Source organism: Alligator sinensis, unplaced genomic scaffold (assembly GCF_000455745.1).
Source record: "Alligator sinensis unplaced genomic scaffold, ASM45574v1 scaffold63_1, whole genome shotgun sequence".
Classification (NCBI taxonomy): domain Eukaryota; kingdom Metazoa; phylum Chordata; order Crocodylia; family Alligatoridae; genus Alligator; species Alligator sinensis.
The window spans coordinates 107,985-131,440 of NW_005842811.1; the positions used below are offsets into that span (position 1 = coordinate 107,985).

The 23,456-nt window shown below is 42.2% G+C and overlaps 2 protein-coding genes across 15 annotated transcripts in view; one reads left to right on the forward strand and one right to left on the reverse strand.

The window, feature by feature from the left end:
• Positions 1-16,411, forward strand: part of TUT4 (terminal uridylyl transferase 4) — an 89,524-nt gene extending 73,113 nt beyond the window's left edge. For 10 of the 14 annotated variants that reach the window (XM_025191343.1, XM_025191346.1, XM_014525445.2 and 7 more), the window contains 6 exons: positions 1,332-1,447; positions 2,829-2,989; positions 7,940-8,037; positions 10,151-10,685; positions 14,582-14,755; positions 15,866-16,411. In XM_025191343.1, the coding sequence (XP_025047128.1) occupies positions 1,332-1,447; positions 2,829-2,989; positions 7,940-8,037; positions 10,151-10,685; positions 14,582-14,755; positions 15,866-15,957 (1,176 nt within the window). In that variant the 3' untranslated portion in view covers positions 15,958-16,411. Of the gene's footprint in view, positions 1-1,331; positions 1,448-2,828; positions 2,990-7,939; positions 8,038-10,150; positions 10,686-14,581; positions 14,756-15,865 lie in introns of those variants that run through there. The other 4 variants (XM_025191348.1, XM_025191349.1, XM_025191352.1 and 1 more) reach the window with 4 other exon arrangements.
• A 3,408-nt stretch (positions 16,412-19,819) lies between these two features.
• PRPF38A (pre-mRNA processing factor 38A) overlaps positions 19,820-23,456 on the reverse strand; it is a 5,201-nt gene continuing 1,564 nt past the window's right edge. Inside the window, exons 3-10 of the mRNA XM_006035176.3 lie at positions 22,877-22,998; positions 22,326-22,411; positions 22,043-22,153; positions 21,459-21,571; positions 21,295-21,321; positions 21,113-21,210; positions 20,720-20,768; positions 19,820-20,480 (exon numbers count right to left, since the gene is read on the reverse strand). Of these exons, the coding sequence (XP_006035238.1) occupies positions 20,438-20,480; positions 20,720-20,768; positions 21,113-21,210; positions 21,295-21,321; positions 21,459-21,571; positions 22,043-22,153; positions 22,326-22,411; positions 22,877-22,998 (649 nt within the window). The 3' untranslated portion in view covers positions 19,820-20,437. The remainder of the gene's footprint in view (positions 20,481-20,719; positions 20,769-21,112; positions 21,211-21,294; positions 21,322-21,458; positions 21,572-22,042; positions 22,154-22,325; positions 22,412-22,876; positions 22,999-23,456) is intronic.

Here is a 23,456-nt window from a genome sequence, read left to right on the forward strand (position 1 = left end):
TTATAAATGCATATTCCAGTATTGGGAATCAGTGCAGGTCATCTCTCAGAGTATAAACAGATGCCGTGGAGTTTCACTGGCATTTACAGGGACCATTGTCCCAAGAGGTCAGGTCCCTGCTGCTTCTGAGACTTTGGGGACCCAGTCCTGCAGGATAGCAACCCTGGGTGCCACACCCTAACTTGGGGCACATCTCTGCAAGAATGGACGTGCAAGTGGTTTGGCAGCAAGATAGGTGTGCCAGGGGAATTCCCAGCACCTACAATAAGCAATCAGATGTCCTCCTCTTTGGCCCCTTCTACACGTTACAGGTATCACACAATCAGTTAATTATGCATTTACCTTGAGACCAGCTACACGTGCAAAGTATCTATCATGCCATAAAAAGCTCTAACCAGGTATGAAGTTAGACCTTGAAAATGTGTACTAACTTTATAGCTGGTTACTATCAAACTTTAATTTGCAGCAGCAGGGTCATTCCTGTGGTTGGGAGCCCTGACAGCTGACACGGCTCCCAGTCACACGGGAGAATTGTGCCCAGTTGGGACTGGGAGTCCCACAGCTGAGCGGACTTAGCCCCAGCAGCTGCTGACTGTTACAATACTAGAACTACGGAGCAGCACTCTGCATGTGCCAGGACCGAGAGTCCCGCAGCTCCAGATGCTGGGTTCCTGCTGCATGCCTCCTGGTGCCAGGGCCCAGCTGGGTCACAGCAGCCCACGGGGGTGCTGCTGCAGTTTCCCAGCCTCAGGGGTTTCATGCAACTCCAAGGCTGGAAGATCGTGGCAGCTGCGTCTCCCAGCCCCAGAATGCATTGGGCACCACCACAGCTGAAGCTCCCAGCTATGGGAGCTTGCTTCTTGCTGGTATATTGGGACCATTGCACCCTCCTGCACGAGCAATAAGGCATGATGGGATCTAATGTGCAATGCCCCCTGCCATGCATTTGTGGCATGGTAGGAGACATGATTGCATGGATCATGTATTAGATCCCATTGCACCTTTACCTGCACATGTAGAGGGACCCTACAAGGCATCACAAATTGTGACAGCCTTTGGTTACAACAACATTTTTAGGCACTTGGAGTGCAACAGGGGGCTAGGAAGTCTGTATGATTGTAACTTGTGCCACCACAAAAAATGTTATGGCAGCACAAGAGTACTGTTTGTCAGTACCCTCTAAGAAAGGAATACAGGACATCCAGGAGTGAAAGTCTGGAGATGCCACCGCCCTTGCAGTCTTTGAAGGAGTCTTTCCTGCTCTTCACCATCTGTTTTAAGTTAGTAAATTAATCCATTTTCCAGTGTGATAGTCTTATGCCTTTCTTCAGGAATACTTCTTTGACTCCAAAGTGTTGACAGATGGGGAGCTGGCACCTAATGATAGATGCTGCCGTGTCTGTGGAAAAATTGGTCACTACATGAAAGACTGCCCAAAAAGGAGGAGGTGGGTAAACTATGCAAAACTGTTGTTTGAAATTAAAATATATTTAATCCAGACAGTCCTATGTAGTCAACAGAGGTTTTATGATGTGGCAATTTAATACCGATAAGAAAAACATTGCATTACAGAGAAAATAAAAATTTTTTGTATCTCTCTGCTTCCAGGTATACATCTAAACATGCCACTTTGCAGTGTTTCCTCCAAAAGAGTGTTCCCACATATGCGCACACATCAAATGAACAAGATATGTGCCAACAACATTCTTGAATTATCTGCTCTTAATTACATGCTGTTGTGTAGCCTTTGTTAGTAATTATTTTTGTTGTTTAGATCAGGGATATCAAAGATACGGTCTGTAGAGCAGATCTGGCCCACAGAGCCCTATCCAGGTCACATGTTGCCTGTGAGTTTTGAACTAGACCTACATGCCACATGTGGCATGCCTTGGCCCTTCATGCCACATGTGGTGTACAGAGCCAATCCAGGGCACGTGCTGCACACAGAGTGTGGGGCCAGTCTGTGGGCCGCATCCAGACCATGGACTGGTCCCATGCCACTCATCTGGCCTGCCTGCTCTTATGAGTTTGTCCTCAATTTAGATTATAACCTTTGAGATGGAGCCATGTCTTACTACCGGCTTTTATAGCACACGACTTATAAATGGTAATAGCAGATTATATATTTTGACTATGTTTAAAAAGAAGCAAAGCATAGGAAAAGAGTTTTATTCAGTTCTTCACTTCCATTCCAGTTTGGCAAACCTTCTCCATAGCTTCTTCCAACAGTTAGCATTTGAAAGAACGTTACTTTTTAATTCTGCATTAGTCCGTGCTTTTACATGTTAGGCCCAGGTTGCTAACCTAGCCTTACAGAGAAGTCATACCTATGCTGTACCTCATCCTTTACCTAACAAAGGGGATAGACAAATGTATATTTGGAGTTTCAAAAGGGAAGGGAAGTTGCTGTTACAGACAGCAGCTGTTAATCTATAACAGTTATGTGTACACAAGCCTATAGTAATATAGATGTAGCAAACCTGCTCCAATGTTAACCCTGCTTCATCCAGGATTTAAGTTTGAACAATTTAACCCATGTGCGTGCATCTGAGTATAACAGTGCTGTGAACTCCCAACCAGCAACAGCTCCCTCTCCCAATCTGAAACTGCTCTAAGTGTACATTTATCTAGTAAGCTCATTAACTTGTCTCAAACCATTCTTCCTTAACAAGAAAAAAGTTGAGGTAGTTTTTTCTTGAGGCTCTGAGGTGGTCGTGTTCCAGTACATCTAGTGTGTGTGTTACCACTTCATTTGGCATAGGAATTACAGAACTGTTCAGAGATTTTTTTCTTTTTTGGCACCACCATTAATGAACTTTATTGTGCAGGCTGAAGAAAAAGGAGAATGAGAAAGATGATGAAAAAGAAGTGAAAGAAGATGATAGGGAAATGAGAGAGAAGAGATGTTTCATCTGTGGGGATGTGGGACATGTTAGAAGAGATTGTCCTGAATTTAAACAAACTCGACAGAGAAATAACAGCGTACCAGGTAAAAGTAGTCTTGTGCATGATTGTTGTTACTGGATAATTCTGAGGCCCTTTGCTTTGACAGCCTTCATTGCCATCTTAAATTTGCAGAACATGATGTTCGCTGTCCTTGTAAGCATAAACGTGTTCCTAAGTACCCTCTTTCACTAAAAGGGATGTTGCCTCTTGAAGAGTTTTTGAATGGGTGAGTGCAAAAAGGTGTGTTCAAGTCATCTTTCCATTCTTTTGATCCTGGACAAGCTGGGGGATTAGTTTGGATCCCAAGATGACTTCACCTCAAGAATAGTCACCTTGTGGGCAGAGGATCACCAGAATGCAGAACTGAAGTCTAAAAGCATAAGCACATACTGGGTCAGACCAGTGGTCAATCTAGTGGTCAATCTAATCCAGTAGCCTGTCTCTGGCAGTGGCAGGAGTGGATGCTTTATAACAGTGGTGTTCAACCTCCAGTCCGCAGGCCTAATCCAGCCCATGGAGTTGTCATCCAGCCTGTGAGGCTTGTACCAGGTCTGGAAATTTGTTGGTAAGGGATCAGTAGCAACATTAATTGCTCCCAGAGCTGTGGCAATTAACGGTGCCACCAGTCTCCCACCACCAAATTTCCAGGCCTGTGGGGAGCCCTGCAGTCCAAACAACATGGCCCTGGCATGCCAGATTGCACAGCTGCCCAGTTTCTCTGCCGCTGGATCCAGTGTGTGGGGTTGTGCTGGCAGGACAGATCACACTCACCAACCGGACCTGCGCACTGACCCCATGCTGGATCTGGCCAGAAGATTGACCCTACACATGGTATCCAGCCCATGGACTCTCCCCGTGCCACTGATCCGGCCCATGGGGCCAGAGAGGTTGAATACCAGTGCTTTAGAGGTAGAATATTTAACCAAGTATATCTAGAGTTATCTATCCTGTATTCGTTACCCTCCCTGGCATCCATGATTGGTTTAGACATACCAAAGAATACATCTCTGACTGTTCTGTTTTAATAGCTATTAATAGATCTGTTGTCCATGAATTTGTCTAGTCCCTTTTTGACCCTCGCTATACTGTCTGCCCCTACAACCTCTGGTGGTTATGAATTCCATAAGGTAACTATGCACTGCTTAAAAAGTTACTTTTTTGTTCTAAACCTGTCTCCTACTAATTTAAGTGGGAGCACCCTAGTTCTAGTATTCTGGGATTTGGTGACTAACAGTTCCCTGTTCACTTTGTCCACCTGCTTCATGGTTTTGTAGACCTCTATCCATATATACCACCTCAGCTTTCAGCTTTCCAGGTTGAAGAGTTGTAGCCTTTTTAGTCTGTCCTGGTATGGCAACTACCCCATAACCCTGATTGTTTCCATTTTATTTTGAATTCCCTTCTTAATGATTCTCAACATGTTGTTGGATTTTTGGTCACCTCTGTACCTTTTGCAGATGTTTTTAGAGAGCAGTCTACACTGACTCCAAGGTCTCTTTCCTGAGTCTTAACAGCTAGTTCAGAATCCAGCATCGTGGATGTATTCTTAAAGTTATTTTTCTCCGTGTGTATTACCTTGCCCTTGTCAATATTTGAAATTCATCTCCCTTTTTTTTGCCTGCTCGCTTAGCTTGGTGAGATCTTTCTGCAGCTTCTTTCTGTTGGTTTGAGATTTGACTACCTGGAATAATTCAGTAATGCAAGCTACTGGTACACTCATATCGCATCACAATACTACACCAGGTTACACCATCCACTTCTGGTGGATGTGTGAAGTTGGCTGTGACAGCCATGCCACCTCAGAATTCCTTTCTGTAACTGCAGTCTCATCTGTTTCATGCCACCTGATCGATGGAAAACAGCCAGAACAGGGATGAGGATATAAGTTCTTGTTCACTGAGCCCTACAGAGAAATAGACAGTAGATGGCACACTCTGTTACATTCAGTGGCCACAAGGAGAAGGTGGTTTAGCTAAAACTAAGCTTTATTTGCCTTACTATACAAATAAAATTCCTTTTATGTTGCTTACCCTTGTCCATATTGAAGTACTTTGCAACTGAAAGTGGATTTTGACAGTCAAGGTCAGAGATCTTTCACTGAGAGAGATCAGTGGTGCCTGGATCCAGAATTTTGGATGATAGTTTCTCAGAATTATAAGGATCTTCGTTGCATCTATTCCTCAGTGATAAAGTGCTACTTCTCATTGTCAAGAGTTGTATTAAAGCCACAAGCATTGGATCCCCAGGCACAATCTAGTGGTTGGAGAGGGTGCAATAGCAGTAAAGATGTGAGAAAATAGCATGCTATGGGTGTTAGGACTTCAAGTGGTTAAGATCATGAAGTCCCTTGGAACTGTGTGGAGACAGATAACAATAATGATCTGGAAAAGCGGAGTAAGGTGTCTTTGGGAGGAAGCGACTAAAAATATAACTATTAGAGCGGGAAGGGGGGGTATACTTGAACTGACATATTAATATATTTGAACCTTATTTAGGGTTATTACAATGCTGCTTTTTGTACATCAGATATCATAGACTGATATTGATGTTAACTGAATATACTATTTATGAACCCACTTAAAATATCTCTTGGGAAGATCTTCTCTCCTTGTCTATCTTTGGAATTGTAACATGCTCAGTCACATACTTGGGGTGGTGCAGACACTAAGGCACATGGTTGACAGCTCAGAGGCCTCAAGTTCAAGGTGATGGCAGGCACGGTTCTTTGGGTAAATCTGATATCTTTTATTACTCAAATAGTTTGAAAAATTCTTCTTAGCAAGCTTTTGGGCACAAATACCCTTCATCAGGTTGAGGAAGCATCTGCAGATGGTCTGTGCTCTTCCTGGATGGAGTGGTAAAGCAGCCAGAGGTCAGTACCTATGGAAGAAAGCCACTCAGTTAAAATGTAAATTAAGGTGATCAGTAGGTGAAAGATAGGCGAGCTGCAGGGAAATGAGTGTAGCTCTAGTCAGAGGATGAGACACAGGAGGGTGGAAGGGAAGGGAATGAGAATAGCTGGTAAAAAGTGGAGGGTTTACATGGGGAGTCGCATGTTAGGCAGGTTGGATCTATGACACATGACACACAGTGTCTATATTTAGTCCATGAATTTTTGTATCCAGTAGGTTGATGAAGTGAAGTTCGTAGGTTTGTCTATGAAAGGTATTTTGTAAATTCCCTTTGAGGACTAGAACTGAGAGATTGGAGAGAGAGTGATTGTCCTGTGAGAAATGTGCACCCACAGGTAATTGGGTATTGAGTCTTTGATAGATTTTTTGTGTGCGTTCATTCTAGTGCGCAGTTGTTGTATGGTTTCTCCTACATATTTTCCATCAGGGCATTTTGGTGCAGGTCATAGCAGAAGCGCTCACAGTCTCAGCCTGTCAGATTCCAGCGAATATGTGATTTCTGCTAAATACTTTGTCACACAAGGACATGAAAAAAGGAAAGGAAAGACCCTACAACAAGAGGTTACAGGACCTGAACCTTTTCAGCCTTCACGAGAAGGCTGAGGGGGGACCTGGTAACCGTCTATAAACTCACTAGGGGGGACCAGAAGGGTTTAGGGGAGACCTTGTTTCCCCTAGCGCCCCCCGAAATAACAAGGAGTAACGGCCACAAGGTGTTGGAGAGTAGGTTTAGATTAGACATCCGTAAGAACTACTTCAGTCAGGGTGGCTAGGATCTGGAACCAACTTCCAAGGGAAGTGGTGCTGGCTCCTACCCTGGGGGTCTTTAAGAAGTGGCTTGATGCCTACCTGGCTGGGGTCATTTGAGCCCAGTTTTCTTCCTGCCCAAGCAGGGGGTCGGACCTGAAGATCTGCAAGGTCCCTTCCGACCCGACTTCTATGATTCTATGAAAGTCTCATGCTGTGAATAATAGAGAACTTGTTTTTTTAGCAGGCCAGAAAAACAACACTAATTTTAATGTCAGGAGCAGTCACTGTTGTAATGGAACGTTTCCTGCTCTCTGCTACTTCGTACCTCCCTGATTCATGAAGGTGCTGCTGCATAATGCAAAAATTATTTCTTTTAAGTAGGGAGACTGTTTAGAAAAAGGAGGGGTCTTAGGCTTCAGTTGCTGAGGAAGGACTGGACCTTGATAGTTCAAAATTTCGGAATGAGGCAAGATGACCAGGTGTTAAATAAAAAGCGATTGACATAACTATAGTTGTATAATTGCCATAATGAATAACTTCTTTTAAAATCACTTCAGAAGGAAACAAAGTCTGGTTTCAAAGTATTCTATTTTACTCCACATTTGGGAATGTTATAAATAACTGTCTTAAATTGCCTGATTAGTGTATAAAATAATAGTAATAAAAATCATGGTAGTAATAAATACAATGATAATGATCACACAAAATGCTTCATAAACATTAACAAAGTCTCCATCCCTGTGGGGTAGTTTAATCTAATCCGATAAAGACTCAAAGCTTTGGCTAAAATTTTCAAAAGCATTTCGGTGACTTAGCCTTGATTCTAATTTCAGAAGTGATTTAGGTGCCTAGGTAACTGTAAGTTGAGAGGAGTTAGGATTCCTGTGAACATAGGATGTAGGATCATAAATGATAAAAAAAATACTTTAAAAAATATTTTCCTATTTTTTTTTTTTGTGAAAATTGTCCTACAGTTGGTAATGCGGGTAACACCCGACTGTTTGTAGTGGTGGGGGAGGAGCGGGTGGGCACTGATTTAGATGGGACTCCCATGTCTGCCGGCTGAGAGAGCCTTGCCTCTGCTGCAATTCACGCTGATCAAAGCAAAGTGCAATTTCTCATTATGCTTCATCCATTGCTGACACTTGTCAATGGAGAGGAGTTTTGCTCCTCTGTGTAGGACTAATGACATTAAATTATTTGTCCAAACCACATGGCAAGTTTAGATTAGAACTCAGGGGTTTCAGGCTCCCAGGCATATATGCTCTGTCTCCTGTAATATTATCTCCTGTAATTTATATTCAGATGTCTTTTTCTGATACTTTCTTTAGGTGCTCAGTTGGTCCGAAGCCTGGTGAATCCACAGCTCGTGGCTGGGTCGGTTCAACAAGTGGAACGACCATTACGCACTAGACAACCATCAGAATGTGTAAGTTTTAATTAGTTTGATAGTTTTGAAATAAAAGCTTTTTACCTGTAACAGTCAGCAAACCTGGTCTGTGCTACTAGAATGTAATATGCTGTTTTGGGTAATTAAGGACAATACTGCCCTTAACACTACATTACCGATTAGTGAAATGATTTGGGTTGCCAAGGAATGCTGCTTGGAGACCACGTATAGTCTCTCAAAATGGAAACTCTATGGACAAGATTCATTCTATGCATGAAGCAGTTCTCAAAGACCATCATTGCTATGAGTCAGGATGCCCCAAGAGGCTGAGCTTTGAGCACTGTGCCTAGTTCTCATGATAATGAGAACTTAAGAAATGCATGTAGAAAAAACTGAAACTGAAGTTCAGCTCAACTCTGCTGTACAAAAGACTGTAGTTTGGGGAGGATTATGATTCTCTCTCTGTCCCTATCTTAGGAAATTGGAGAGTCTGCTTCAGGGGGTGACCGTCAAAGATAGGGGAAGCAGAAGGGGGAAAAGAGTCTTTTCACAGAAAAACCGGGACGCTGGTATTTCCCACCTAAGGTGTGACCAAAGTGGAGAAAGTCCAGTATATTAAAGAAAAAAGTTTCCCCAACTTGTTTGTAAAAATTGTCTCATTACTATACAGCTAGATAAACAGCTTAACTTCCCCCAAGTGAAGTTTGTTATCCAGAAGTATTTAACTAGTCTCAGCTTCTGGCATTAAGGAACTCCTTAGGTACAATACAGCAGAAATTCATTGATTTTGAACTAATTGCCTGCTATTTGAATCGACAAGCAAGCAAACACACAGGCATGAAAGCTGCTGCACCATAACTAGACTTTGTGCATTTACTTTGAGAACTGTAAATTTTAGGTATAGAGTGTAATATTTTGTTAATTCATTAGCAGTTGTCCTGCAGAATATTGTAAAGACGATGCAGTCCTGTTACTGTGCTGCTTCACGAGTGATCTGCTATTACGAGTGGGTTTGAGGTTGGAAGCAAGTTCTCAGTTGCTACTTTTAAACTTGTATTTAATCTGTTAAACTAGTAATTGTCTCTGCCAGTTGTCTATTCTTGCGTTTTCTTCCTGATTTGATGCCCCTTACACAGTGATATTTAATGCAGCAGCAGGGACCAGTCCCAGCTTTGCCCATAGAAAGTCACCAGGCCTATCACCATGAAGAGCCATTCTACAGACCGCCAGTGTGAAAGAGACACCCAGGATTGGGAAAGAATTAAGAGAAGGGCTAGTCCCTCTGGCTAATAAAGGGAAGTACTTGCCAATCTAGGCCTAGGGAGAAGCAGCCAAAGGGGACTGACAAGTTGTGCAGATACTTTGTGAAGAATGGTAGCAGCAAAGCTGGGAAACTCTCTCACCAGCCAGCCTAATTCATGAAATATTCCTTTTCCTAGTGGCAGCAGCTAGCAGCTCTCCCACCTGTCTCTTACTCCCGTATGTTGCCGGAGTAGGGATGAGCTTGGAAAGCAAGAGACTGGGCTGCTGCCAATGGTTTAACTTTGCTATGCTCTGAGCCTCTGTCTCATATCAGGAAGTAAAGGATGAGACTGGGTCCTCTGAGTTTCAATTTCTAATTCAATAGGTTAAATACATTGTTTAAAAGTATTGAAAGGCAGCTCTGGAAACTCCCAGAGAAGTGCACCGAGCAGTGAGAACCACTCTTGGAATGTAGCCTGAGGAGGTTGAGGTTGGGGAGATTGTAACCACTCTTGCAATCTAGCCTGTTGGGGTTTCGTGAGAATGAATTATATTGTGCAACTCATGGCAGGAGAAATGGGAAGGCTAAGAATCAGAACCATATATTTGCAGAGCCTCAGTAGCCTGGGGCTGTTGCTTGTTTGATATGATGTTTTTGATGGAGGGATGTGCTATGTACAGTTACGGGCCAAATTATCTGCTGGAGAAAATGGGAATCGGTGCAGTTGCCTGTTAACACCAGCAGCGACTTTAGCTCTGCCCATCTCCTGAGCTCAGGGGGTTAACGTGTGTGTTGTGGAGCCCTCTGCCTTCCTTGTGAGGATCTTATGCATAGGCTTCTTGTTAAAGAGAAACACCATGACATAGCTAGTAAACTAATCAGAAATACATACTTTTTTTTCCCCTCCAGTCTGATTCGCATCAGTCATCTTACTCTCCACAGCCTCAGCAATTTACACAGACTTCCTCTCAGCCAGCCTCCATTAACCAGACTCAACCACAGGCAATATCCCAGTCTAAGCACGTTCCGCAGCCACAGCAGGGCGCACAGCCACCCCATCAGGTCCAGCTGCCTTTGTTTAACTTTCCCCAATCTCCCCCAGGTCAGTATTCTACCTTGCATAACCTGGGACTGCTTCAGATGCACCACCACCACCACCACCACCAAATTCAGCTCCCCAACACTTCATGGCCTATTCACGGGCCCGTTATTCACTCTGCACCAGGTAACCCTCCTCATTCTGCAAATGTTCCATTTTCTGTGAGGTCTGGCAGCGGCAACACCACAAATAACCAGAGCAGTGTAAGCTTGAATGATCCCAGTATCATCTTTGCACAGCCTGCTGCCAGGCCCATGGGAATCCCCAGCACTTCTCATGAGGGACACTGGCACAACCCTGTGACTCCAAACTCTCTGGTGAACAATGGCACTGTGGGGAATTCAGGTAACTCTTCTCTCTTGTATCAAACATCTCAGACGTTGCGTACAAATGCTAAGTGTTCTAGAACCAGTTAATTCTTTTTAAACTATTTTAACAACCCCCCCACCCAACCCCAAAAACTGAGGCTTAAGGAACTGAGTGACATACACGGGCTGTATTGTGACTTGGCAATATCATTTAAAGTGTTTTCCAGGAAAATTTACACGAGTTTGCATTGGCTATTTGTTAAGCATTGGTAGATCGTGCCATCAGCAGCTCTGGGAAATGCTGGCACTTTCCACTGGGAAATTCAGTAACATATTAGTTTGGCAGAATAAAGTGAACCTTTCATGTCAGTGCAGAAAAATGTGTTTGAATGCAACAGTAGGGCTGAGGATTCAAGCACTCGATTCAGGGCATTCCAATACATTTCTTCAACCTTGACCATCATTCCAACTCTTTATTTTCAGATCTGGTCTCTATTCATGCTGTCTGTATCATTTGTAAACTACATTACACAGATACCCTTAACGTTCTTGTAACATCATTGTATGGCCAACAGTCAATTTGCCACCGGGGAAAAGGGACAGTAGGAGGTGTGGGTGTTTACCACATGCTGCCCACAGGAAGTGGTAGCTACATCACTTTCAGTGAAGACAAAGATATTGCCTTTTATCACACACTTGCCATGGGTAAGAGCAACTGGTGGGAACAATTGACATATACAGTAAACATCCACCCCCTTCATCCCACAGTAGGTATGTTGTGTGTCCATTCCCTCAGGTTGTAAAATCAAGCACTTAAAAGTTAGCAAATGCCAGAATTAAGATTGTGCAATTGTAGTATGCCCCCTTTGTGCATCATGATACAGACTTTAATTACACTTTCCTTCCACAGGCCCACTGCATCGTTCTGTGCAAAGAATAGAGGACATTTTTCATTTCCTCCTAGATTTTTCTATGATACCCACTGCTGTGGGGTCTGACTCCTTCATAAACATTCATTAATTTTTGTAACACCCCAGCAAGGTTATGGTGGTGATATCCCCATATTAAAGATGAGGAACTTGCACATTGAGAGATTAAGATAAAAAGTTTCCACTAATTTTAGGTACCCAACTTGAGATACCTTGGGCTTTAGTTTTCAGAGTACTTGGGATTACATGGCACTTAGTATATTTGAAAAATAGCTCATATTGACTTCATTTGCAGCTGTGAGCAATCAGCACTTCTACAAATCACAGCCTAAGGACTTAAGTTGGACATTAAAAATGAAGGACAGACCATTAGTGGCCGCTTCTGAGAAGTTTGGCAAGTAACCCTACTACCATCAGACATAATATCTAATAGACAAGGATAGATTCTAGTTTTCCAAGGCAGCATGTAGCTTTTTAACAATAAGACCATCTTTTCTTTTGCTACAGTCACTATACTTTTTCCATCTTCTGCAGCAAATTAGACCAGGGTTTTACAGATGAGCATCACTTTTACTTTCTGGATCATACAGAAGATCCAACCTATGTATTGAATAAAGTGTGTTTGGGGTGGGGCGCGGGGTAGTATGTTACCATGATGCATATGTACATGGGGGGCAGGGGTGTTTTATGGTTATGGGAATCAACACTAACTCTGGTATTTCATGTCTTTTGAGTGCTTGGCTTTGTAACCTAACTAGTGTTCTCTTAAAATATTAATTTTCCTAGTTGTTATTCTTATTATTTAAAAAATAATCCAACGTGACATCTAAATAACAGAAATCATAGAAAATTAGGGTTAGTAGGGACCTCAGAAGGTCATCCATCTAGTCCAGCTTCCTGCTTAAAGCAGGACCATCCCCCAACTAGATCATTCCAGCCAGAGCTCTGTTGAGCCAGGCCTTTAAAACCTCCAAGGATGGAGATTTCACCACCTTCTAGCTAACCCATTCTAGTGCTTCGCCACCCTCCTAGTGATTGGTTTTCGTAATATCTAACCTAAACTTCCCTCGCTGCAACTCGAGCCCATTGCTCCATGTTCTGCCATCTGCCCCCACTGAGAACAGTCCAGCTCCGTCCTCTTTGCAACCCCCCCTGAAGGGAGATGAAGACTGCTATTCACTCGCTCTCGGTCTTCTCTTTAGACTAAAGAAGCCCAGTTCCCTCAGCCTCTCCTCACAAGTTGTCCCCCAGCCCCTGAACCATTTTCATTGCCTTGTGCTGGACTCTCTCCAATTTGTCCACATCCTTTCTGTAGTAGGGGACCCAAAACTGGACACAGTGCTCCAGATGTGGCCTCACCAATGCAGAATAGGAGGGGGTTAATTACTCCCTTGATCTGCCGGCAGTGCTCCTACTAATACATTCCTCCAGTTCATTAACATAGACAGTCACTTCATATCAGAGGTGTCAAACTCATCTGGCCCCCCAGATTCTTGAGGGTTTTAGTGGGCACAGATGCACGCACCTGTCTCTCCGCAAGTTTTAGCCCTTCTGCGATTTCCCCTCCAACACTCCTTTGTCCCAGGACTCTCTTGTTGCCATCCCTGGGTCCTTTTCTTAGTCCCATTGCCTTTGCAAGTTCAGTCCCTGTTTGCAGTCCTCGTGGTTCTCATTCTAGTCCAAGTTGTTCTGCTGAGGCAGTCCTGTTTTCCTTTCCAAACTTGCTATGCAAGACGCAGTTTTTCCTATGTTATTTATCTTCCTCCTCAGTTTTGCAGTTTGTGAAATCCTCATCTTGTTTGTGCTTCCCATCCAACACAACTGTTTCCATCCAACACAACTGATTCCAGTCCCAGAGTCTTTCCCAGCCAGCCCTAGCCTTCCTCTCCCTCTTTCAATGTCTGCCCAGCCAAAACATGCAACTTCCTGTAGCCCTTAATGAACCTGAGCAACACTGTTCTCAAATGACAATTAATTATGTAAGTTGCTTAATCCAGAGCTATTTGGAAATGGGATTTTTTTAACTTATTCTAAAAGCAGAACCTAAGATATAAAACATGAGCAAGACCAGTCTAAACAGTGGTATGTGTAAACAAGCATTTTGCTTGCAATAGTGAGAACCACATGAGAGTTGGCTCCTGCATTGTGGGCCTTGCCTAGTTTTATAACAGTGGAAGCCATCTGCAGGCTTTCTGGGGAGCCTGAAAACAGGCTTTTCAAGAGGTGGTTCAATGCAGTTACTTTTTAACGACTAACATCAAATTAGAATAAAGATGCCTCATCTTTATATTTTTAAAGGATAGAATATTGCACAGCCTTCTAGAATTGGAAGGCATACACAGAGAGACCAGATTTAATAATAAGCACTAAGCATTAATTTTTGGAATACCCTGACTTCTGGGTGCTTGATTTCTCATCTTTCATGCTTCAGTAATACTAGGGTTGTGAACTGACTAGCATACATGTTGTTGTATAGTCACTTGAGGGTCTTTTTTATATTTATAGATAGAAATATATGTGAAGTTGGTATGAAAATGTATGAAGTGTCTTAAATGTTCAGGAATTAGTACAATTCCACACATAACACTTCGTACAGATCTGTTGCGGTCCTGCAATACAATGATTGCCCCCAAATCAGTGGACTTCGGTGATAATTGAAAACCTCTGCCAGATCAGATGTTAACATTGTTGAGAACTTGCACCCTGTGTCGTTAGAGTTGCACATTTCTTCTTGCACTGACTGGGATCTTCTGTCACGGCTCTAAGGGCTGATTCATCTTCTGGCACCAACAAGCTAATTGTACTACATTTAAGCAGTGAAGTCATTCAGGTCACAAACAGTCATTTTATTTTAAATATAACGGTTTTATTAAGAACCTAACTTTCTGAAGCTAGCTGCTTTCGGTCCCCGACGTTTACTTGTTGACATGTAAGTTGTATTATGTGATTTACTGTTTAATTATTTCAACTTGCAATATGCTTTTCCCTTTCAATTGAAAAATAGATCAGGGTTTCCAAGGACAGTTTGGTAAAATGAACCCTCCTTCTGTCCCTTGGGACCATGGGACCCCTACCCATTTTCCTCTCCTCCGAGGAGCGTGGCCTTACAATATGCCTCAGAACTACATGCAGCAGGGAAATGCCAGCTATCCACCGAACAAACCTTTCTACCCTCAAGGTACTAGAACAAGTAAATGAATCAACAGCTCATACAACATGTCTGCTGAAGCTATATGTCTCTTTACTGTTTGAATACCATAGAGGCCAATGAATTATTGTTCAAAAGCTCAGGCTCTTTGGAACCCTAAGTTTGAATCCCAGCAGAGTTGCATCAACACTTCCTCTTCCCTTGGTAGATAAGGGAAGTCCATGCAGAGGTCTTTTAAAATTAAACCCTAAAATCCTCCTTGCACTGCATGGACATTTCATGGCACTTCCTGAAACAGTAGGAGGTTTGGCCCCATTTTCCTTGATCACTGATCTCCATGCTTATACACATACGGCCCTTTCACTGCTGCCCGCCCATACTATCACCCACTGAAATACACGTGGCTTTAAAGTGATTTTTGTATGACTATGGCAAGACCCTGTAGCTATTTCTCTCGTAAGTAATCCTAACCAATTGTGATCATCTTTCATACAACTTCAGGGAGCTACTTGTAAGTAAAGCTTACAAGATCAGGCACTTAAGAGCCCAGTCATTCAATATGTTGTCACACTCAGCTGCTACTGGTTTCAGTGGAAGTTGAGGGCATGCAGCACTTTGTGGGGTTGGACTTTGGGTCACAAATGGCTTGATCTAAATCCCTTTGAAGTCAGTGGGGCAATGATCTTTCATGCCAGTAGGAATTTGGATTGTACCCCAGAATCCACTCAAAAGGACCCAGACACCATAGTGCTGGGGCAACTTTTATAAACCCAGATAGAATCCTTAGCATTAAAAGCACTGTATATAAAGCCAGTTACTTTTTCACTTGCATCCATTGAATGAGGTGAGATTTCCAGGTGAGACCCACATTTTCTACTCTTCAAATTATTTATTTTATTGTATTTTAAAAGAAGTCAGATGCACTGGTGTGAAAATAAAGATGCATTTTGATTCTGTGGGATTTTTACCAGCTGGATTAAAGCAGCATTATATTTTATATATACGTGAGAGTAACACAACTGGAATCTCTTGTCACTCAAGTAGATGCTTGTGTTCATAAATGTATAATTCAGTGAATATAGCCAAGCACTTTGAAGTACATCTTATTTGCTGAAGTAATTGTAATCCATTTTCTTTTAGCTGGTCCACTGATGCAGAGTAACCAGCGGTTCTCGCTTCTGTCTCAAGGACACCCACACTTGAATATGAATTACATTCAACAGAAAAAGTGAAATTTAATGGGAGGGGGGAGAAAAATCAGGTTCTGATTTTAAAATCTTACCACATGCAACATGTTTAGATAAAAGATTATTTAAGACTGTTTTTAAACTGTATCATTTGTACATAGATATGATCTATAGTTTTTACTAGTATCACAAAACTGAGTGATACAAATTTCATCTATTTTATTACCCTATTTTTAAGGGGAATTGTGTTTTTGTTTTATCTTGATAAACTGTAAAGAGAGAGAATTTTTAAAATTAAGTTCTTTATTTTCTATTAGCTGTATTCATACTTTGGTTGCTTCAGACTTTATATATATTGTTCTAAAAAAATAAAATTAGAAAGGGATTTCATGTGTTTTAAAATTTGTCACTTCTATTCTTTGCAGAACTATGTAGTGCCAAAAAAACTTTTTAAAACAAAAAATAAAACAAAACTGCGCAACACAAGAATGAAGATTTTTCCTTTTCCGCATTTGTATATTGAATTTGCTTTGGTTTATAATTGGGTAACAAATGTAGCCTTGTGTGAAAAGTTTGTAAGAAGTGACTTAAAGGAGCCGGGGCACGTACAATGAGCTTAATATCCTCCTTGGGGGTTTTCCAAAATCATTGCCTTTACTATTCACTAATATTTTATTGATCCTATCATTTTCCTTTAAATGCTTCCAATATGCATGGATGAAGGAGTGGGCTGCTGCTTCTGCCTTCACAAGCAATCCTTCCAGTTACGTGCAAGTGCTCCAAAGAAATCTGACCGTACCATAACACTCAGTCATGGGGGAAGAGGTAACTTGCTGTTAACCTGGTCCTCCAATAGATGCGTCTTCACATTCTGTATATGATGCACCTCAAGAGGATAGAGTCTTTACCTGGCTCCGTTGGAGGAGGTCAAGGTAAAGTCTTTCTTGACCTTTCTTTGGGTGTGGACAGATAGCAGCTGTATGGATCCAGTGATACCAGTATAAGCTGTTCCAAAAAACTTTGTCTTCATGCTTCTGTAGTGATACAGGTGTAGCAAAAGAGCTGTAACAGTTTCATCCAGGATTAAGTTATAGTGATTTAACTAATTAGAATCACTGCAGGAGAGGTAACAGGTACATTGTAATGGATGATGTGTGTTCCCCGATGGCAGCTTCCCTTCCATTTTTTAAATAGTTGGGTAGGTTTGCCCATTGCTTAAGTCAGGCCCTTTCAAGAGAGAGGCATTTCATTTTCTGGCTCTTAATCTTTTATTCATCATTCTTAAGGCAGTCTGATTTAAACAGCAAATTTGAGACTATGGCCAGTTTACTCTGCAGCAATCTTAAAGGTCTCTTTTGAACATGCATAGATAGCTCTGGTGACTATTGTCTGGATATATTTAAGTTAGACACGTTTACTCTGCTCTAAGCCTTTCTTTTCCTCCTAGAATCTCAGTTTTGGAATTTTACTTTTTTTTATATATAGGCCTTTGCTGCAAAATCGATTAAGCGTATAGGATTTGCCCTTCTGAAGTCGGAAGGAGAGCACTGATCCTGTTAGCGTAAGATTTTTGTCACTGATAGTGCCCAGATGCTGTGTTAAGTGACATTTAATCATAATAGCATGTAACATTTTTAAGTGTTGAAAATCTCATCTCTCTTCTGAATGAAATGTTAATATGGCCTAACCGGAGGTGACAGCTCCTGCTGCCTCAGGTTTAGAGCAGCATGTTTGTTCTGCTAAATAGTTACTAACCTTTTAATAAGAGAGATTTAGCCAGGCCAGATAGTCTCATTCTGCTGTTTAAACAATTGTGGGCTTAGTTGCTCACCCTTTGCTTTTCATGTATAATAAGGCAGATGCTGCTAGGAACAAAGGAGTTGCCACTTGCTCACACCTGGGGTCCATCTAGTCCAACATCTCATCTCCAGTTGTGGCTGATAGCAGATACTTCAGAGAGAGGTTTAAAAATCCTGATCAATAATTATGGAAAATCTGATCTTAGTGGAAGCTTTTACCTGCTTCCATTAATTGTCTGGCTCATACCCAGAAATATTTACATCTTATTAAGAAACAAAGTTCTTTTCATGTGACAGTGGGTATCCTCATTATCCATAAAGGTCTTTTGTGAATTCTACTCATTTTTGGACTCTTGCCACCTTGTTGTATTGAGTTCACAGGTTCTATGTAAAAATGAATACATTGAAAAAATCATTTCCATTTAAAATGCATTGCTTTTCAGTTTGACTGACTGAACCCTTGTGTTTTCATTACAAGACTGTCACTCTTGATTTAGTGTCTCCTAGCTGAACATCTTTGTCTTCTCAGTTTATAGAGTAGTTTCATTGCCCACTGATTCCTCCAGCTTGTATTTTAAAATTGGCTGACCAAACCTGAACCCCATGGGCCAGATAAATGCTGCAGGGCCAGTGTGCGGCTAGATGGAGCTTAGTATTGCCCCTGCCTAGCTGGGATCTGCAGCCAGAGGCCCTGCACTGCCCCTGCCCAGGCGTGGCCAGGATCCAACTCTGGACTGACCCTGCCCAGCCAGGATCAGAGCCATACTGACCCCACCCAGCTCTGCACACTGGGAGGATCAGGCCCCTGCGCACCCGATCGAGCATACGAGGATGCCTGCAGGGCTTCTCACAGATCCACGAGGAATCCTGCAGGCTGCATGACGTGGCACCATGGTAGATTGGGCCTGCGGGCTGGGGGTTGAGTATCTAGTTTAGACAATAGTCTGTTCCAGCATTTGCTGTCCTTTTTTCATACATCCTAATACGCTTTGACCACCAGCATGCATTCGAGTAACAACCAACTCTCTCTACTTAAATAGGGCTCAGTATCCTGCAAGTACCAGCATCACCCCTGGGTGACTTTTTAAGAGTTGCTGCCCTTCAGTTAGAGTAACTGATCTTAATAAGAGCATGTATTTATTAGTAACTTGATTTCTTTATTCTGCTGTCAAGTGTCTACTCTCTGGACTTCAAGCTATTCATCAGTTTGTTTCAGCATTGTCTCTTCCTTATGTCTCTGAAGTATTTTGTCAGTTGAAAGAATATTATTGCCATAACAGCCACTGAAACAAAAAGACATTTAACTTGTTTGTAACGGTCCTTATTCTTGATTGCTCCTTTAACTGTGCTAGTGCAGCAGGCGTGCTCTTTTACTTGTATCTATTGTTCCTCATCTTTGCTTCATGGATTTCACTGACTCGCTGCCTGCTCCAGTGTTTTGTGGTGGCTTTACTTGGGTTGGGTCTGTTTTCTGTGTAACTTAACTTCTTAAAACTTGCTCTTCAACCACTTTTGCTTTTATTTCTTTTGTACGTGAGTGTACATCTTTCACAACTCATGCTTAATTTCCCCAATCAATTTTATACTCAGTTTAAGGATTTTCATTTCTTGCTGCAGAATCTAGAGTTTGCTTGACTGGATTTCTTTTTAACAGTCACTGCTTCCAAAGTTTAGCATTTTAACCCTAGAACAGTTTATTGCCTGCACCTGTTGAACACATCAGTCCCGGAGTCATAGATGCAGGGGCTTGTCAGCTTACTTTCTAAACCACTTCCTGCGTGCTGTTAGACATTAACTCCATGCCTTACATACTCTAGTGTAAGGTGTTGGAATATGTATTTAAAAGGCAGCAGTTTCGATGTATCCCCTGCCTCTCCCCACCATCCCATCTGAAGTGGTTGTGGGGCCAATTCAGTTTCTTCAGAATCTAAGCTTATGTTAATGTAGACTGTAATGTCTAGACTGTAGACAATGTAATGAATTGGCTCCACACTTGCAGCTCAGTGTGCAGTTCATTACCGGAGAGGTTCAGTAATATTTCTAGTATATAAGGAATTGACGGTTTCATCTCCGTGCTACCTTTGAACACTTCTATGGGTAGAAATGCATTCAGTGTAAAGCCATTGTTTTATTTACAAGCACTGATTTACAGAGCTGATAATATCACAAGAAATATTCAAACGTGAACGGTTGTTATAGACATGTGGTTGGGTCTTCAGTTTCTTGCCAGCTTCTCTAGGACACCTATCAAAAAACAACTGAGCTAGTGGAGTACCTAAAAAAAAAAATCTTTCTGTATCAGTTGAGTCAGCCGGGTCTGTATAGATGCACACAGACCAATTACTTTGGAAAACAGGAAGCAGCCTTTATGAACAAGGGCATTTCATAACAAATGAATAAACATTATAGGGCATCTTAGACTTATCACTGTTGTGCTATTTTTACACAGGCCATCAAGAAAACATTTTAAAAACCATGCTATTCCTCACGTTCCACCAGGAGGATAAACAAGTTATGTACATTAAAAAAGTTACTTTAGCTTTTTCTTAATAGAAAAAAAAAACCCCAAACACTTTCTTGAACAAGAGAAGATTGGAAGGAGGATTAAAAAAAAAAAAAAAAGACTGCTAAAGCAGCCACAGCACCTGTCCTGCAAAATAAACAAGACAGTATCTACAAGCAGATTTTGGGTCAGGGTCCCCAAACTGCTTAGTGGAATTCATCCTTTATTCGTTCCCTCGTCGACTCTTCTTGTGGCTTTTCTTCGATCTGAAATGGTAACAACAACGTTTCAACGTGTGTTTGAGAGAGAGAAGCTACTGGGCAAAGCAAACTGGATGGTTTGTCCTAAAAATGAGGGCTAGCTTGATTTCAAAACAAATGGTAGTAAGAGAAATTGGTACCAATCTCAAAATTCAGTTTCTTTGTGAAAGGAAAGCTCTGACATTGGTTTGCAAGAGCTTTTTCGAACATGAGTGGGAATTTTTAAAGAAAGACGAAGCTTTTACCTTTCAGGTGATTTGGAATGACTTCTGTGTCTATGACTACGATGGTGCCCTGTTAACAAAAAATAAAATTATTAGTGCTGATCTCCAGAAAAAAGAATAGTGTCACATGACTACTCTCCATTTCTGCTAATAGAGTCTGCCTTTAGCACTAACCCTCCGGTACTGTTAAAAGATTAACTCATTCCTGTTAGGCATTTAATGTCAGAATTTCTTTGTGGCTATCTAGTGATAGAAATATTTGAAGAAGAAGCTAAGCCAGTGTAAGAGCTGTTCTCAGAGCATAAATTCATACAATTTTAGCCAAAACTCAACTTATCCATCCACTCTCCCTGGTATCAGGAGTTAGATTCTTAGGGCATTACTAAGAGAGACAGCAGCAAATCACTGAACTACCTGGAGATTTAGATCTTGATCTGTGGCGTCTCTCCCTAGACCTGCTCCGGTGTCGCCTTGGGCTTTTGCTGCGATGCCTCTCCCGGCGTGGCGATGGGCTAGAGGGAGGGAGAGTGTTAGACAATTTGATTTTACAAACAATTATTTTTTCCAATGGAATGTAAAAGCAGTAACTCTCTTACCTTCTCCTCTTGGGTGAGCGGCTTCGCCTGCAGGTAAGAAAGACAAGAGAATGGCTTGAAAACTGGTGAAGCATTCATGCAGTCTTTACCATAGCCTTTAGTTCTGGAACCAACACTTAGCAGACAGCTGAGGTTTTTTGGGGGGAAAAGCAGCAATACATCACCTGCGTGGAGACCTGCTTCGGCTCCTCCTGTATCTCACAGTTGGAGATCTGCGTGGCTTGTCCAAATCTCTGTAGCCTCTCCTGCGATGATCAGGGGAGGGTGCCCTCTCCATCTGCAAGCAACACAAAATCACAGAGCTCTAACAATCTTTTCACCCTGATGTTCCTTATGCATAAGGATGCAGCAGGGCTTTCTATTCAACTTAAGTCTTAAAATGAAACTGCCTACACATCTGATGACTGCGTAGTATAAAGTATACTGAATTCAGTAGAAACTCTCTGCTTCCACCTTATACCCAACCCTCCCCCCCTCAAAATATGTTGAAATTGACAAACCAAATGTCTATTTTAATGTGACCACAACATGTCTAATTAGGAGAGAATACATAAATCAGTTAAAGTTTATCAGGCAGAGTACCCCGATAAAAAGTCTGTTTTACTGCCATGGTAGGACTTAAGGCGTCACCAGCAGCTCTTATGACACTGCAATGAGGAGGAGTTTTCTGGAAACACTCTACTGCATAAATATTCTGGCACCCAAAGTAACTTTCCACTGAAGATAAACAACAATACAATTCACAGACCTTTTCATCCTCCTCTTCTTCCTCCTCGCTAGACTCTACATCATCCATATCTTCTTCCAGTGCACTAACCCGAGTCTCTAGTTGTTCAGCTTCTTCCAGGACATAACGTTTCTGAAAGAAATACCTACTTGTCATTTCACATAATCCACACAAACATGCTCACAAATAAGGGTCTGTCAAGTGCAAATTAAGCCTTAGCTACTATGGTATGTAACATGCTTGTAAATCAGATGACTGCTTATGTTATATATAACATTAAGTTGGATTACCAGCCTCCACATACCTGCAATCGAGGTAAAATGATATCACAAACACGTTCCTTATGGAGCAGTTCATCAATAAACTCGTCCACGTGCATCAGTTCAAATTCTGAAAGAAAAAGTGTTTAAAACAAGGCAGTCATCTTTGCTTTAGGTACCAATACTTAATATTCAGGAGACTGTATGCTATGTGCTGTTCAAACCCAACCCTCACAGCAGAACAACCCTGGCAGCTGGGAAAATTAACTCTATTTTACATGTAGCAAAACTGTGGCAGAGCTACAATTAGAAAATCCCTGATGCCCAGTCCTATGCTCTTCCTTTAGGTGCTGTTTTATTAACACAAACACATAGGCCTGAAGGAAGTACACAGAAGTGTGTGAGCTCCAATTTAAGAGAATGTTAGCAAAGAAGCAGGCCCAGCCACAGCATACGTGACGGGTGAATTCACATCAAAGCAAGGAGCTATTTCCACACCTGCATTCCTGTATAGCAGACAGCACTAAAGGAGAGGTCTCTTACAAAGGGCTGTCCATGCCACACTGTTTTACCCTGAGAACATAAGATTTCTTACCCCCGTTTCTATTTTGACTCTTTATTTTCCGATAATCATTGTACAGTGGCTCAAGGTACTTGTAGCAGTCGATGGCAGTGCCAGTCAATCTCATGTATAACGCACCAAGCATTCTGACATATCTGAAAAGCACAACAGAACGCAGCGGTTCACACGTGAGATCTTTCTGTGCTGGGAGATAATGAACAGTGAAGGAAGCCTTTCTTGTGAGAGCCTCAGAAGACGACTGATACACTGAAACTAACATGACGTGGGAGACTGCACTTTTTCTCCCGTATGTGCTCATTCCTGACAACTCTGCTCTCTTTGTGCATTATCAGTTCTATTCCAAAAGAAAATGGGCAGATAGCCACCAAGGGATAGATCCAGGATTTGGCAAAGGAGCTGTGGGAGCAGCAACCTGCCCCGCAGGGGTGACTGTATCCCTGCTCCCACCCACTGGTGCCCACAGACCATGCCGGGGAAGCCTCCACAGACGACTTAAAAGTTCCCAGAGCAGAACCTGCCCCCATCCCCTTCATGTTTAGCCAGGTCCTCTCCCTTCTCCTTCCTTGCTCCTGGCTGCGGCGTTCCCTTCCGT